The 18,652-nt window shown below is 37.0% G+C and overlaps 1 protein-coding gene across 2 annotated transcripts; it reads right to left on the bottom strand.

Moving 5' to 3' along the window:
• Positions 1–1,032: 1,032 nt before the first annotated feature.
• foxk1 (forkhead box K1) lies at positions 1,033–17,913 on the bottom strand. Of its 2 annotated transcripts, XM_084413582.1 has the most exons (10): positions 16,991–17,913; positions 13,881–14,078; positions 8,241–8,397; positions 8,012–8,158; positions 7,733–7,926; positions 5,445–5,611; positions 4,863–5,117; positions 4,539–4,727; positions 3,383–3,586; positions 1,033–1,858 (listed from the first exon to the last, which is right to left on the bottom strand). In XM_084413582.1, exons 1-9 carry the CDS (start codon positions 17,395–17,397, stop codon positions 3,387–3,389), a joined length of 1,914 nt encoding a protein of 637 aa, XP_084269708.1. In that variant the 5' UTR covers positions 17,398–17,913; the 3' UTR covers positions 1,033–1,858; positions 3,383–3,386. The 2 variants fall into 2 exon arrangements, with proteins under 2 accessions (XP_084269708.1, XP_084269707.1); XM_084413581.1 differs by lacking the exon at positions 1,033–1,858 and having other exon boundaries at positions 2,619–3,586.
• Positions 17,914–18,652: the final 739 nt, after the last annotated feature.

Below are 18,652 nucleotides of genomic sequence, written 5' to 3'. Positions count from 1 at the left end.
CACCTTCTCTACAACAACAAATGGAAATATACTAGGCATATACCCTCAACATTTAACTAAATTACTAAAGGGCGAACTACACTATATAAAAATAAAAACAAACACAACATAAAACACAACAGAATCCTAGCCGAGAAAAGCATTGCAGTGTCAATGCACAATACTTTAAACAGTAAAACAGATTGTTATTAGAGTTAAACTAAGGAATTAAAATTGTATGTGTAAAAATAAAAGGCACCAGTTCTGACTAAATGAATAAAGCCAGTGTCCAGTGAGGAGTTACATTGCAAGATACCTTTCAATCATTCATTTCAATAACAGTCATTTAAATATTTTAAATACAAGATCTGATACACCAGCAACAATTTCTTTTTTTTTCTTCTTTTTTTTTTTAAATTTGCACTTTCTCATACAAACTTCTTGGATGCAGTAAAAATCAAAGCTGTAATTAGTCAATGGCAAGCTATAAAATTCATTCCTACTGCTTTTTTATTTTATTTTATTTTTATATAAACCAGTGCAAGAGATCATCATTACATGTGCAAGCAGGCTGCAGCTGAAACTTTGTAGCTCATGTTTTTTAATAGTTTGCTGTTAACAGGATTTTCAAAACTTATGCTCAGACAAAGACAGGACAGAGTTGCACAGGGTTATAAAGAGTGTTAATACCACAAAACGAAAACCGAGAAAGAAAATTGTGGAAACAGAAACAAGCAAAAGTACCCAGCATATAATAAAGATGGTAAGATTTCACTGTTTGAAAATAAATGACATGAATAATAAAAGAAACAAAGGCAGGGGGCAAAGATACATTGCAAGGCTTAAACCTTCATCCATGGAATCAAGACACAAGATGTCATGATTACAGATTCATTTAAAAGATTAGCCAGTGAAGTATTTTTATTAATTCCAGGTACACCACTGCATAAACTGCATGGACAGAAGAAAAGCCCTCATACACGTTGTGTAGTTAAATACACATTAAAAGACAAACCAGTGGACATTTCACAGATGTGTGGCATGATCTCATAAAGCAGGGGGATTTAAGGGGTGTTTTGTGTACAGTGGAAACATATCTTTCAACTTGTTTGAAAAGAGAAAGGAAACAGGTTTAGTGTGTAAACACTTGCATATGCAAATAGCAATGAACAGAACAGAACAAGCACAAAAAGGAATAATAATAATAATAATAAAAAAAAAAATCTGAATATCTTTGTGATAAAAATACTCCATGGTTATATATGCGTACAGACACTGTGGCAGATTGTTAAAAAAAAATATCTATGAAAAACATTTAAGCAGTGACAGTTAATTCTGTATGTTAATTTAGTTAACAATGACAATGTTTGTTTCACCATTCCATTGGTTATTCCATAATGATCTAAAATGAATTAAAAAAAAAAAAAAAACATACAGGCTAGTCATGAAGTTTCAAATAAAATATACTTCAAATGGAATAGTGGTTCTCTCATTAATTTTGTTTATTGAAGCCCACATTGTGAAGACATGAAACAAAGGGTAACATCTAATCAACTAGGATCAATCTCTCTATTTTTACATTGATATCTGCATTGTTGGAATCCAAAAGTTCTTTTAATGCTAATCCAAATGCTTTTAAAACCTCCAAAAGACCTTTTTACTGATGCATTTCTCCGCTGAGCTATAAGAAGTTTTGAAGCTTGCAAATGATGCAAAACCTCACCGGTCTACTTTTATCGCATTGCTCAGTCCCTTCCAGTCACAACACGAATAGTCACCCTCATCCGTTCTTCTAGGGCTCTACAATCCCTCCATTGTTACACAGGCAGGATGCTGCGTTGTTCATTTTGTCTTGCAAGATGTGTTCATTCATTCAAACCTGCGAATTAACTTATTAGTAGGCAAGTTTGATGATGTTGTCTTTAAGTAGTACGTCACAATGATTTTTAGCTAGTCCTGAAAGCAGTGGAGCACTAAGGCACTAATGATGAGGATATGTATTTGGTCTGTTGAAGTTTCGATTTCGAGTACAAAAGGTACACCGTACGACTACGTTAGCATACAAACAGTGGCTCACTTCAAGTACTCTAGGGTACTTCACTGCACATTTGCGGCGTGTATAATTTGCAACATACAAAGCGGTTACTGAATTGAATCCTGTTAGTGATTGTCTTGAAAGCACATTTGAAGAACTTCAACAATATATATTTACTCTTCTCTTAGTAAAACTAGAAAGTCTCATTAAAGGCTGACTTTGTGTATTTTCCTAAAAAATAGGTTTCTTGAACTCTCAGAAAAATACTGAACATTCATTTAGTGGCTTCTGTGATTATTAAGCGATCACAGAAAGTCAGTGAAGAAACAGCCTCTGCAACAGTTACATTCCTGGGTCTGGAAAAAGCATTTTGGTATCATGTGCTTGCATTCATCCATTGATGCAATCAGGATTTCTTTTGGCCAAGTGCTCATGGGGATCGACCAATACGACTGAGCTACCTTAAATACGATGAACTTCAAAAACAGTTATTCAATTTGTTGTTATAACAGAACAGCAAAAATGTATCTACAAACACATTCTAATGGTCTAATATATAGTTCAGGTCAAAAGTGGATGCCACGAACAAATAAAGAAACGCTACTTACATTCATTGAGTTCTTTTTAATTTTTCCGCTAAACACAGATCAATTAAGAAATAAGCATTTTTCTAGACATGTCTCTTTGTAGTAAGCAAGCAAGGTAAGAATCCTCCCCAGAATAATAATGTAGGTTAAAGAACTCCAGCTAGAAAAAGGCCTCTATCATATCTATTCATTTCTTGTGGTCTACTGTGTGCTTTGAGTTGTAACATATTATTTCATTAAAGATAGTCTTTTTTTAACAGAGAGATAAATAAATCCTCACACAGGCCACACACTTCCTGTGACCCTTTTTATATACTGTTTCAATTCAGAGAGACTCGTGGTCTCAGACTGTAATAGCTGCATAGGTATTGGTCCCACCCCATCCCGAAAAGAAGAACTCTCTCTCTCTCTCTCTCTCTCTCTCTCAGATGTACCTTGTGAGGAACTACCTGGGCGCACATGCCTAGCTGGTGTCTTTAAGCACATGTACCTCTCTTCATACTTCTTTCAAACATTCTTACAAGATTAAAAACCCCTACAAATTTAAAACTGTGAGCATTGAATTTTAATGCTGCCAGATGTAGCTCAACGAATTAACCCCCATGATACAAAGACGCTTAACCTCTTCTTACAAAGACATTCGATCAGTTACCCGTGTCGGGCGTTTACAAAACTTTTAAGTTCTCGTTTTTAAGAAAACCAAACACGTGTCCCTCAATATGTTAAACGATATTGTGAGATGTGCTTTAATGATCCGTCATTGGCTCACTCGTTCACTCACTTAATCATTCACTGGCCTCTTGGTTCATTGCAACAATAACGGGCTGAGGCACCGGAGCGACACTGTCCTCCTCCATTTTGGGCCGTTTGAGCTCGGGCTCGTTGATGCTGGACTCGTTGGTTTCCATGCTGGCGGGCCTGTTGACCAGCACAGGTGGGGATGTTGAAGCCTGGGCAGCCAAGATCTGAAGAGGATTGGTAAGGGCTGAGGAGATAGAGACGACAACACAATGACAAGCAATAGTGTCTAAAATAAAGCCGTTTTAAACATGTGCCAAGTTCCTGGACATGAATACTACTATTTGTATTTTCATATCATTTTGAGAGTCTTTTACACCATTTCTAAAAATGTTTAATAACCATCAAGTTAAAAGTAACAAAACATTTGTAGCTCATCACAATTAGTATTTATTTAGTATCGTATTTCAGAAGCATGGCAGTCTTCTTGGTGAGTACAAAGTAAATAACAAAATGATACAATTAACCAAAAATGTATGTTTTAAGAGACTTATTGACCTTGGCACACAGTAATGAGGGTCTGCAATACATTTTTTTTTTTTTTTTTTGCATGTTGGTCACACCACATGACTTTGGATTTGGTGGCAGTATTATTTTAGTATCACTTATATACAATTATATTTTGTTAATATTTTGAATTTGATATTTATTTTTATATTTTCTGTTTTCATTTTTATATCAGTTAAAGTTTTATATCAGTTAAAGTAAAAGGTTTTTCTTTTAGTTATGTTTTAGTTTAATTAGTTACTAGCTAATTTATTTATATATATATATATATATATATATATATATATATATATATATATATATATATGTTTTTTATATTTCAATTAATGATTTTTTTTTTTGGTTTAGGTTTAGTTAAAAATAATGTAAAACCTAGACGCCCATCAAAAAATAAATTTTAAATAATTAAAAAATTCAATTAAATTGTAATTATGTAATTAGAACAAGCTTAAAATAGAAAGTTGTATTTAAAGCATTACATGTATGAATTGCATTATGCATTTTAATAAATTAATAGACCTGGGAAAAAAGTTTAAAAAAAAATGTCATGCATTGTTAATTAGCAAATCATATCAGTAAAGCACAAGACCAGCTTCAGGAACAGTGAATGGACACACACTACGCACACATACCGTAAGCACTGGTTGGTACACTGGTGATAGGAAGAGCATGTTTGCCATTCTGAGAAATGGTCTGCACAGGAAGGTGGTGAATGGCGCTCTGCTGGACAACAGTGTAGCTCTGCTGCCCCCTATTGGCCGAGCTTATGTGACTCCCTACAGCCTGAATAACTCTACTGCCAACCATAGGCATCTCATCCACTAAATACACAGAAGATTAACAAAGAGACAGTTAAGGACGATTCACACTTGCAAATTTGAAGACAATACTAGGCATTCCAACAGATTTTGTAAAAACTGCTCTGTGATAAAACAAGAAGAAATGGGTTGTTTTACCTCTTTGATCTCCAGGTCCCTCTCCTGAGCTTGAGGTGGTGTTAGCCAGGATGTAGCCATTGGGGGAGCTGGTAGAGGTGGTCACTACACGGACCATGGTGACAGCTGGCGCCTGCTGCACCACATGGATGGCCTGCCCGGAGGCCTGGGAGGAGCTAATGATGGAGGCCGGCATGTAAGTCACAGGCTTGGGGATGGCTGCTGAGGACTGAGATGGTACGGCCATGATTACAGGATGGGCGCTCACTGGAGAGCCTGAGAGACAAGAGGAATTCATCAGAGAAAATACATTTAGGACTGGAGAATCGACTCTGAATCAGAAGCTTGCCAAGACTGCATAGATACAAATGGTAGTCAGCTACACTACAAGTTAAAATGATTTATGCAAACTGTAACTGAACAGGAGCTTTTGTTGTTTACAGGAAAAGCTCCACAATTTAGGAAAAGCTACACTATTTTCGCCACAGCTGAGCTAATATCATACTACAAAAAAAATGTAGGTTAGTTAGTATTGTTTCTATTTGGAGACTATCCAAACACTGGCAGTCAGTACTGCTGTGCTATGAAAAGAAGCACGGTCACCTGGTGCACTCTGGGAGTATCGGTACTCGGGCACAGACGCAAGCTTGGAACCAAAGTCATGCTCATGTGACACTGGGGATCCTTCCCGTGACAGACAGTCGGGGGTCTGGAGGCCGCTCGAGTGTGGAGAGAGGAGGCCGGAGTGGGTGGGAGACGCTGGAGCACTCCTGAAACCAACACAATGATCTGTCAGTCATGCACACAGACATATAGCATACAGTAAGGGCCCGTCCACACCAAAGACGATAGCTATAACAACCACGATGAAGATATAGTTATAAAAATGATTATAAGTAAAAAGAAAAGCAGAGACCCCATCGCAACTACAACGATAACGACAGAGAAACGATATCGTTGGAATCACTTTCAGAACGATTTTTTCGATTGACAGCCAGTCGAAATCCATCTTGCTTTAAAATGCTTGAGCAGACGACAAAACTGCAGCGCACGCTTGGAATAAGCCGAACGTTATTGTACGTTGCTTTGGTGGATGCTAATATAGTTATTGTTATAGTTCTTGGTGTGAATGGGCCTTAATTCTCATACACACTGTGAATGCAACGCACACATGTTCAGATGTTACAGGCCAAGCAGGGTCCAAAAGTAACTTTTTGCTGGATGCTTTGACGGATGATTTGAATATAATACTTTTTTAAGTTAAACTAATTTCTTAAAACGTGCAGACAGACAACTTTAAGAAATTAGTGTAAACAGTGTGAAGCTTTCAAAACACTGCTCTGTTTGTGTGAGCAGTGTGAGTTTGAAGCAACACTAGCAAATAATGGCCAAAGTAATGATGGAAGGGAGCATGTCTGGGAAACCCTGTTCGAAAACACTCATTTTTGACGCAATTTCATTTGGTGCCAATAGGGGCGCAGGAATGAGACACTTTGTCTTTAAGAAAATTTCAGCCTCTAAACATAATTGAATAATGATCAAATGAAGGTGGCATCTCACTAGTCAATTTGAAAATTGATTTTGAATGAGGGTCTCACATTAACTACCACACAATTATTTTTTGCATTACATAGTAAAGAACGGCAACACTTAAGTATAATAAATGTTATATTTATTCATATTCAATACTAAGTATAATGAAATAATAAATGAGCAACAATTTATACAATTATTAGTATTATTACAATTTTTTTTTATTAATACATATTAATTTAGTTTATTTAATTTAATATAAATGTATTAATGTTCCTTCATAATCTATTAACTAATGTTAATCTCTACAATTTGAAATGTTAAACAACAATAACTACATAGTGATATATCAAAAGTGACAGTAAAGACATGTATATCACATTTTATATATATGAAGAGTTCAGATGCAAAAGCCTCTAAGTGCCATCTGAAATTTTCTTCTAAAATGATCATTTTTATAAAGCTTGTATATTTAAGTTCAGTAATTTCACTTAAATGACAATTAATAGGTAATTTGCATTGCCATTTAAGTGAAATTATTGAACTTAAATATACAAGCTTGATAAAAATGATCATTCTAGAAGAAAATTTCAGATGCCACTTAGAGGCTTTTGCATCTGAACTCTTCATGTGAGCTTCTGCAAGAACCAATAAAGCTCATTCTCGTGTTACGCAGCACGTTTGAGCTTCAGCAAGAGGTTTGTTCTCGCGCATCAAGCAGGTTCGGCTGATCTTCTGCTTAGGTTCGCTGATCAGTGTTTACATGTGAATAAAAGCCTAAATTCAATCTGTTCATCATTTAAAGCAATCGAGTCACTTCAGAAAATTTGGAATGACATTAAGTTGAGTAATTAATAGAATGAATGATTAATGATCCTTCGATACATTTTTTATGAAGGTCTTGTAGGATCCCACATCAGCCAGTCTTCTGGTGAAATGGTACTTTGCTAAAACACTGAAACTTTACAATTTTGTTCCTCACATTTTTGCTATCCTGGCTTAACGGCATGAACGGTAACAATATCCACACTTGAGTTACTAACATCAGCCAATGTCTGAATCATGCATTAGAGTTCATTTTGGACCCAAGTCTAATGCAAGCTTTTACAGAGTGTGTAAAAACAGAGAACACAAAGTTGGGTCTAACTGATGCTGCTTTACCAAGTGGCTGACGAATGAAAGGGATCAAATTCAAACAGACTTACTTTGTTCTGCCCAGTGAAGAAACGGACAGATGGGGAAGAAAGAGGGAAACAGAAGAGGCTAAGCAGGCTTCTATTACATCAGACAGTGTGAGTGTCATAAGGGGGTCGGCGGAGGGCGTGCTGGGTTAAAAGCGGGTGTCTGAGACATCTCACCTGGAGGACAGTGGGCCGAAGGGCGTGCGGAAGCAGGACACCCCTCTCTGCCGACGCTTTCTGAAGGCCTGCTCCACCAATTTGGCCTCTGATGAGGGGTCCACGCGCCAGAACGAACCTTTGCCTGGCTCTTCCTGTGAGCGCGGCACTTTAATAAAGTAGCGGTTGAGAGACAGGTTGTGTCTAATGGAGTTCTGGAGAGAAATGAGATTAAGGGAATGCAAATTAGCACACAAACATGACAGACATAAAAACAACAATTTTGGCAGATAAACTGACCTGCCAGCCCTTGTCGGCCGTCCTGTAGTAGGGATAATGCTTGGTGATGTGAGCGTAGATGCCACTTAGTGTTAGCTGTCTGTCCGGTGCAGACGAGATGGCCTGGACTATCAGCTGAGCGTACGAGTATGGAGGTTTGGACTCATCCTGAAGGAAGAGTGGACAGTTAACCTTGGGAACAAACACAATGACCATGATTGACATGCGTTGGGATGCTGGAGGCTCTTACCTTAGGACTGTCTCCTCCCGTGGCTTCAGTGCGCTGTTCTGACACAGCCTTGGCAGCAAACTCAGCTGCGAGCTGGAGATCTGAGGTGATGTTGCGGCCGTAGCGGTATCCCGAAGAACCTGCGCCCCGAGGGCTCGCCGGGCAGGAATTGGGAACGCTAAGTAGAGAAAGGATGGACAGGAAGGTGTGAGGACATCATTTATTAAACAGGCCAGAGATTTCACAGACTGATGAAGTGTTTCCACAGTTAATAACATCGTAAATCTAGAAAACTTTTTATATTTGTAAATGTACATTTATTACACTATACCTTGTTTTATATTAACTTGTTGAGGCTGATGTGCAGGTGTTTCTAACACAAAAGCTGAAGGATTTGACATCTTTCTCTCTTCTGACCACTGTAATCAATCTCTCAATATTTCTTTTCCTGTTTTGGCAAGTCTTATAAACGCTATCATGATTTTTTTTCCCTTTTGCTCTTGGAGCAAATGGTAATGCGAAAATAAAAATAATATATATATATATATATATACCCCAAGTATACCCCAACTCTGACTATTGCTCCTGAGAACACTGGAAAAAATGTGACAAAGTCCATTCCAGTTTAAATGTTTCGGTTTAGAAGCAATTTTTAGTGCTTCCTATACACTTACAAAGCATGGTATAATGTTAAAATACACAACAAACCCATAATTTAAAGCATAAACATAACATTTAAACATTATATGCATTGAAATGATTCTGAAATGAAACATTTTCAGTGCAACGGTCTATACACTACCATTCAAAAGTTTGGGGTTGAGATCTTTTTTTGTTAAGTCTCTTTTGCTCAGCGAGGCTACATTTAATTTATCAAAAATACAGTAAAACAGTAATATTGCGAAATATTATTACAATTTAAAACAACTTTTTATCTTACTAAAATTTATTTGAAATCTGAATAAAAGTATTAGTTTCTTAAAAAAAAAAAAAAAATGTCAGTTTTACAATAAAAAGAAAAATATATATACTTATGTAAACTTATGTCATGACCAGTTGAAAAGTAAACCTGGTGACTTTCACTAGGTAATATTTGCAGAAGTATCAGGAAGGGACAATGAAGGGATGTGACGAGGATGCACTATAAAACAAAACAAAAAAGAGCATCCACAAGTCAAGTACATATCCAATTATCAAGCAATAAATATTCAGAACACACCTGATATCGACTAATATGGTCCTAATATATTGCCAATTTCTATACCTAGTTATTCATGAAGCACTGTTTGCATAAAGTAGTAACGCACAACCAGAAGAACCACATCCATCTACAACACTTTTCAGCTCAAGTCACTTTTGTGCAAAAATCCAAGCATAAAAGTTTCAGCTTTTCAACCAATCTTTTTTTGCAGTCTATGTTTTCAACCCTCCCGCTCACTTGCCTTCTGGCTCCATTTTATCTGTATTAATTACGTGTGTTACTCTAAACATGTTTCCTGTTTGTTGTTCATGATTGCCTGTGGTAACTGACAGCAGATTACATGTTGAAAATAACCCACAACATTATAATCCATTTTATAACCCTTGTTATGCACCTGACATGATAAACAATGTACCAGTAGGTGGCCCTGAGTCCTAAAAAACAAACCATTCAGATAAACAAGCAAAACAATTACTGAGCCATTAGCCACAGGGTTTCCGAAACGTAATGATAATAACTGTATTATTTAGGCTGAGACTGACAGAAAGACATCCTGAGCAGTGCTATTTTAAGGCTTTCGTTTATTGTCAACATATCAGTAAGTCTCCCATAACGCAGACACACCCCACCATTCCTTAACTCGCGGTGTTATTTTTTACCGCTGGCTTTCTGACAGCAGGGCACAACAGAGTGCTCAGATAAGGCTGTTGTGCTGCAGGCTCCATTGTGTTGTGCGGGCAGAGACAAACAGGCCTCTATGAGCGGCAAGGGGAAGGCAATTGTGTGTGAGTGTGAGGGCACAGCGGGCGGGGTGCATTGGGTTGAAGTCCAGTCCTGAGGCAGCATTTTCACAACAGCTGGACCGTATTACAAAAACACCTTAAGGACAAGCAAAAAGACAACTAACACCTCTTCCACATAGACTTCTGTACTAAAAATGGATTACGAATATGTAAAAAACTATCAACTTTTTTGTCCAAGTTGAAATAAAAACCTAACGGAATGTGAAAGGATTCCAATTTGGATTTATATCCGAAATTAGAAAAAAATCCCAAAGGATACTAATGGGATCAAATAAAATAAAATAAAAACCCAGGTTTTACATTTAGTATCAAATGGCCATACAACATAGTACCAAACTTGATTATGACACAAAACTTAACCAAATGTCCTTTAAGAGGTACACTTTTTTTTGTACAAAATTAGTACATTTTAAATAATGAGTCAAAACATCAATCCTTTTTCCAAAACGTGTTTTTGTCTTACTCTGATTCACTATTATAAGTGTTTATAATTAGACTGGCAGGATGATTTTCACAGGAAATTGCATACATGCGTCACTCGCCCATGCATGTCTCGTCATTTACATAAATAGAGAAAAGTTGCTCCAGCTACTTTGACGTGTGTATGGTGTGGCAGTGAGATAAGTTAGCTGTTAAACCTCGAACCTCCGGGGAATCACCAGTTTAAAAAAAAAAAAAAACAGCTAACAGAGGAGAGTATGCTGGGAAAAAGAGAATGTGACAAAGCTCGTAATAAAACAAGAATCAACATTGCCTTGGCTTCATGGAGATGGCGAGAACTGAGGGATGTGAAAGCGACGCGGAGATGGGGTTTTTGTTACTCAACAGGTGAGAAAGGTATTTTACTGAACAGATAAATTGCCATATGTAGCTCTCCAACAGAGTTCATTATAAAGCATCATCTATTGTAAAGAGCAACCAAAACAATGTTCTTCCGCAAAATGCATGCATTTTCTTTTGCATGCGCTATAGAGGGCCAAAAGTTACAATGTACCTTTAAAATCAATCACTGAATAGTTTGAATATTATCAAGATTAATATATTATTAAATAAAGGAATTAGTTAAAAAATATATATAATTAATATCGGCAACTACATTTATCATTTGCATTTAGCATTGTTTTTTTCCTGCTGTACAAAACAGAACTGACCAGTTACTACGTTTTTTGTGATGAACTCACTGAAATGTTTTGGGTCTAAAATTATGCCAATTTTAGTGGTACTAAAATTCAAAACACATTGTAGTATAAACAATGAGGTTGGTAAGCCACATGATTCCAAAGGGTCATGTGCAGTAATGATTTACAGAGGACAACTATTTAACCAATTGATCATTAACTCACTAAACTAACAGACATCTTTTCTGAATCAAAAAACGATTCAACCCAAATTCTAGCCAACTTTTAGTTTTATTAATTTTATTAGTCAATTTATTCAATAATTTAATGCACTTTGTAAGATAAACTAAGAATTACAAATACTTTTTCAGCATTTGTTTATCTAGGTTATTGTTCATTTCTATCATGTACACTACCATTCAAAAGTTTCAGGTCAGTAAGATTTAAAAATTTATTCAGAAAGGATTCAATAAATTAACCAATGGATTAAGATTACATTAAAATGACATGATAATAACAGGACATGTTTCTTATTAGAATGATTTCTGCTGGACATTTTTATTTTATTTTATAAAAGTATTGTGAACAAACATGAATTAACAAAAACAATAGTATATTTATAACATTAACTGAGTAATAAATGCAGTAGAAATTGTTGTTAGTTCATGATACCTAATGCAATAACTGTTGTTAACAAATTGAGCCTTATTGTAAAGTGCTATCGCCTTACCCAAATGATTTTGAAGCATAAAGAAAAAACAGACAGTAAGGTCAAAAATGTGCAAAGGAGCTGGTATTGCTGGTTGTACTGTACATGGCAGTTGTTCGAGCAGCTCCATGTGTGTGGAATTCAAAGCTTTACACACATCTGCTGTTTGAGCAGCAGGCTGACAATCTGGGAAATGTCCCTAATCCATCACTCCACACAGACTGAGACTTACAAGAGAAAAATATTACAGTAGAAACTGCAGCTCAGACGTGGATAACCAGTTCCAACGCTTGTAGAGCTGAATAGAAGGAAATATTCCCCCCAGTAAGGGAAGAGGAATCAGGAAGGACAGAAAGCATGTGTCTGTTTATGTTGGGTGTAGGAGCAGGCCAATGAGTGGGATGAGGGGGGTGTTTGGAGGCCTCGGAAAAAGGAAACTATCTGTGGCTCAAAACACCAAACCACAACACTTTCCGACCGACCAATCAGGGAGCTCCAAGCTCAGCACATGCCATATATGGTATGTGGACACAGCATGCTTGCTTTGAGAGCCACACGTGGTGCAGAAGAGCGGAGAGGCCACCAGGGGCAGGCTTTTCCTACCACTACTGAATCTACTAGATACACACTGAAGCAGACAGCTTCAAATACCAATCAAAATCAAGCATCTCCTTCTGCATGCAAATTCTGATGCTTCAGTGTAAATGCAGGAATACACTCTGGAAACATACTGACATGTGACTTTTGCTTAAATTGCCTGACATAATATGAATATGCAAAACCTATTGTTCTGTAATCTTTTTAAAATGTCATATTTTTGCATATGTATTTCACCAAATAGATTAGGTGCTGTAAATATCTGCTCATGTTTTCATTTCTATGCAGACGACCTGCATTTCAAAGACAAGATGAGAACAAAAATTACTTTCAAAAAGATCTGGAAAAGGACTGGTTCTCTAATGAAACCGTTTTTGGTCATACTTTAGTTTTTTCCAACTCTCACTATTTTCTAACTATTAATTACAACTTTTGCCTCAATAAACTCCCAATTACTGCTTATTAATAGTTAATTCACTATTATTAATTAATATTAAGGGATGTAGAATATGTTCATGCAGAATGCAAGTACTTGTTCATAATAAACCCATCTCCATACCGGTGTGATCTTCAACCAGATGGAACTGGATAAATAATCTGAATGTTCTGATCTAATCTGACTTCTGACCTGTACTGCTGCCTGGATCATAATCATACACTGTTCGTTCGTTGGCCAGAGGAGAACTGGCCCCGACTGAGCCTGGTTTCTCCCAAGGTTTTTTTTTCTCCATTCTGTCACCTGATGGAGTTTTGGTTCCTTGCCACTGTTGCCTTGGCTTCTGGCTTGAATGGTTAGGGACACTTAATATTCAACAATATTATTGATCTGCCTGCATTGACACCATTATATGAGAACTGAACTGGACGATGGTATCACCGTTTTCTCCAGAGCGGCTATATATGAATAAATTAACTAAATTAACTTTTTTACAACAAAAATAAACCCTCACTGAACTTACTTAAGCTGGACTATGACGTTATTTTCTTCTAGATCTGCTGTACAGCAGAACCAAACTTTGTTGAATTATTCTCCTGTTATCACTAAAGCTGCTTTGAAACAATCTGTATTGTAAAAAGCGCTATACAAATAAAGGTGACTTGAGATGACTTAATCAACAGCCAATATCCTATATGCAAGCTAATAAGCAACCAGTTAACAGTGAGAATTGGACCCTAAACTAAAGTGTTAGCACAGTTTTTTTTCTCTGTGTGGCCGTTCGGACGAAGTCATACCTGATAGTTCCTGTCGGCGAAGGCAGGGGACTCATCATACTTCTGAAGTCATTTTCGGGAATGCTGATTTTCAGCGGAGATATTTGTGGGTAAAGGGGTCTCACAGGGGATACAGGAGCCTCCTCCTTCTGTGTCTCCTTGTGGTAGAGCACTGTAAACTGAATCTTTATCACCGTGCTGGGAAATCGAAATGTGCACCTATAGAGAAGGACAAAGACACATTAAGGCATAAGGCGTAAAATTATTTTACATGAACCTAAAGATCAGTGAAATATGTAGGTGGTGCTTTTCGTCCAGCAAACCTTGCAAATGAATAATAAAGCAGAAGCTTTTGACTATCGTTCACAATTTTGGGGTTGGTAAGATTTATAAAATAAAAATAGTTAATACTGCATAAATTGCTTAAAATGGAAGGCAACACTGTAAATGCTGTTCTTTTGAACTTTTGAAATATGTGGTTTCCACAAAAATAAAAATAAAAATATTTTTTAAAGAAGCATTTCTTATGCTCACTAAAGCTGAATTTGTTTGATTAGGAATACAGTAAAAACAGCAATATTGTGAAATATTCCTAAAATGTCAAATAAATAAATAATTATATTTGAATATATTTAACATTTTTATTTATTCCTGTGATGTCAAAGCTGAATTTTCAGCATCATTACTCCAGTCTTCAGTGTCACATGATCCTTCAAAAATCATTGTAATATGGTGATTTGCTGCTCAAGAAACATTTCTTATAATTATCATTGTGCTGCCACATATGACAAGTTCAAAATAACAGCATTTATTTGAAATCAAAATCTTTTTTTAACATCATTAAATGTCTTTACCATCACTATGATCAATTTAATGCTTACTTGAATAGAAGTGTTAATTTCTTTCCCAAAAATAAAAAATCTTACTGACCTCAAACTTTTGAAAGGTAGAGCATACTTATTTTCTGATCATAGAATATCGACTTTAAATAATGTTAAAAAACGACAGTATTTTGAGAAGTGTCCTTGCATTTTAACATTTGGTTCAACAATAACAACCACACTTTTCAGAAAGAAAAGAGATGGTTTGCTGCAATATGCAGCTATATTGAAAATATGTCCTTGAAAGGTTTGTATGGAATTTCAGATTGGTAATCGGACATTTACTTTGTCATTAAAAATCATTTGTGGGTAGTGAACACAAAATAAACAAACAAAAAAGGCAAAAAATCTGCGAAAAAAAAAAAAATCTAAATTACATAATTGTTTGGCAATGTTTCTGCATGGGACCAACAAACCGTGAACTTTGGAGTAAAAAAGAATGAACCCTCCCTTCCACCCCTTTTTCTGTGATTTTGAATTGTCGGCAGTGTAGCCAGAGAGAATAATGAATTGGTGCACCGCCTCCACTGGACGTATTTACACAAGTGCTGCACCAGGAAGCCACTTTTAATGCTACAGCATACACACTGCAGTTGTTTTGAATGGCTGGCTTGGCATGCACCCATTACGGGTTCAGTCTGTCCGTGTTTTCACAGCAGTCTGCAGGAATAGCCGCTCTGACCTCCATGACAACAAGCTCTACAGATCTATTCCGCATTGATAAGACAGATGGCACACACCAAGACACATAGTAAAAGCAATTCTGATAAGAATAAAGAAGCCAAATAGTGATTTTAATAAAATCTGAGAGAGCCTAACAGTAGCACAACCACGTAGGGAACTTCAGTCTGATCTAGTTTATCCACTTCTCAATCATTAGTGTTTACATTTAACGCTAAAAACTGCTTTCATACTGATTAACTCTACAGATTACAGAGACTGTAACCGGTTTACTTGTGGAACACTTTATCAGATACATTTAATGAAGCAGGATCATCAACCACTAACTGATCTGTGATTGTTACAGAGATAAATAACTATTCGTGCTGCTTAACTTTTACCTTAGTGTAAGCAGAACAACTAAATCATGGGAAAAGTAACAGCTCTTTTAATTTTTTTCCGGTTTAGAATGGGTCATCAAAACACTTTTTACAGTGTTTATGTCTAAATAAATGTTTAAAGTTGAAAGTACAAGTTTAAATACAAATTCAAATTTAAAAACTAATTGAAAGCTCAATCATTCGAAAACTTATCAAAAGCACTTTGTATTGAGAACTGTAATAGTTTACACTTCAAACCAATCAAAACAAAGACGACAATTGTGTACAAAATAAAAAAAAAAGCATTTCCATGCCATGTTACTACTCAAATGTTGTTCAAGGTACTACATTATAGTATCACTAGGTTTTCCCCTCTGTTCTTTGTCTACTAAAGATCATAAAGTGGTTACTACTGATATGTGTCATAAATGCAGCCTGTATCTCAGATCTGCCCACAAAAATCATGTGGTGGATCCAGTCTCTGTCGTGCACACCGTTCCTGTGGTCGTAAAGTGAAACGATTAACTTTTCATGTTTATATTTTAACCTCAAAACAGACACTTAAGGGTCAGTAAATTTATACTATAAAGATGTACCCTTTTTGAATCCAGATCCATTGACAGGTCCAGACCTGGGGCGTAAATGGTTACTTGACCACCCCCCCCCCCCCCCCCCCCAAAAAAAAATCTGTTATTGTTTACACAGCCTCATGTTATTTCAAACTTGCATTTCTTCAATGGAACACAAATGGATATGGTTACATTCACTTTCATTGTATGGTTTAAAAAAAAGAAAGAAAAAAATAATTCCTTCCACTGAGGAAATAGTCATACAAGTTTAAACCAACTTGAGGGTGAGTAAATTATTATTTTGGGTGAACTATCCCTTTAACTGGTTGATTTACTTCAACAATAGCAGATTAATACACATACTGTCAGATTATGCAGGGCCCAAAAAAGTTCAAAGCTGGAAAATCCATTTAAAGTTAAAATTTTCCCTTCCAATTTGTACATTAAAGACACTGAAATGATCTTGAAGTCACATTCTGACAGCTCTCGTGGCTGCACTTGCATGCAGTTTAGTCGGATTATGCAGGCACTGCAGGCACGTTAATTTAATCTCTTGTATGTGTGGTGCATTAGCTCTCTAGGTGAATGGGTGCTTGCCATCTGGCCAATTTAAGGAAACAGATCTCATTTTTGTAACTTACTCCCTCGGTAGGAGAAGTGGAGGTGCGCCTCTCCTCTGGAAAACGCCGTCGACAAACACACCGTTTTTGCCGAGACAGCGCAAGTAGAAATGCGGCTCCTCGAAGGTGATCTGCAAATGTCTCCTGGATATGAAGCTCGAGTGGCCCATGTTGACATCCACGGAGCCGTGCGACGAATTCCGCCCCACGGTCACCGTCTTCTGGCGCATGACGAACTCGAAGTCCCTGCCTTCCAGGCGAGCGAGGGCCTGCGACGGAGGGGAGAGGGGCATGGATGATATGATCCCGGGCGAAGTCGAGGAGGAGAAAGTGTACACGGGCGGGATAGAAATAGCCACCGGGCTACAAGGAGCAGATTTGAGGGCCAGCAGGGCTCTCGCTCCGGTATCATCCCCAAAATCAGCCATTTTGTTGAAAAACACAGAGGGGATTGCAAGCGCAACGGCTGTGTGTTGGTAGGGTTCACTGTGTTGCTGTTGGTGGTGGTAGTCAAAACATGGAGATGGCGCGTGGAAAACACGTCATGGATTATCGGACGGGAGCGTGGTGCGCTTTAAACACTCGTGTACACTTCACTCGTTTTAAAACAGTCAGCGCGAAATAATGCGACGTTCTTGATATTATTCGTAATTGTTATCTATGATGTTTCTTCTTTTTTTTCCGACAATTTTCCGAGGTCTCACACTAAGCTCTCCGGCAAATTAAAGGTTAATACTGTTTCAGTTCCTGGAACCGGACGACACGTGCGTTACATGCGGCAATAAAAAAATAAGATGATTTGATGTCGATTGCAAGCGCGGTTGCTCGTATTGTAACTAAATACACGTGGGTTTTGATCGGGAGTACTTCTCGTTCGCTATGAAAAACATTTAGAAAGGTCAAAATAATGTGACGTGGTTGGAGAAGTGACGTCACGGCGCATCGACCATTCTGCGCTCTTTCTGTTTATAAACAGAGAAAGAACAAGGCCGAGGAAAACCCCGGATGATGGACTTTCGCAAGGACACGTTCTAATTCATTTGAACATTATACATTAATAGGACATCTGTGTTCTTTCGGGGAGGGGGAAGGGCATTTCTTTAGTTATGATGATTTTTTGTGTGGAAAATACAATAGGCCTATAGGCCTATATCACGTGTACTCGGAAATTAGGTGTCTTTGTTAAAATCTAAAAGCCGTGCTTGTTTGGTTCAGTAAAATATCTGTCATTTCTGGTCTTAATTTTACGGAGGAGAGCTATAAGAAAAAGGTTTTAAGAACATTTGTAAATACACAGACTCCCACTTCTAAAGTTAGAAATAGATCCCTTGTTTTTGGTTTTCCTAAAGAGAAAGTGGTTCGAACTTAGTAGAATCAGTTTTTCCCGCTTCTACCCAAGGTAAAATGTTCAGTTTAAAATGATCAACAATGTGTGTCCTTGTAATGAGTTCCTCAGACACATATTTCATTTGGATTGTAATGAGTGCACCTTTTGTGAAGCAGACGTTGAGTCATTGAATCATTTATTTTATTTATGCAAATTTTCAAAAAATAATCTGGGTTGACCTTTATGTTTGGTTAAGTCTGAAATATGTAATACCTGACTTTGATTTTAAAACTATAAATATTGTATTTTACTCTGAATTATTTGGCCAATTATTTCATACATAAATGCAGATAATA

Source organism: Rutilus rutilus (assembly GCF_951802725.1).
Source record: "Rutilus rutilus genome assembly, chromosome: 1".
In the NCBI taxonomy this organism is placed as follows: Eukaryota; Metazoa; Chordata; class Actinopteri; order Cypriniformes; family Leuciscidae; genus Rutilus; species Rutilus rutilus.
This window is presented reverse-complemented; position numbering and strand designations above follow the sequence as displayed.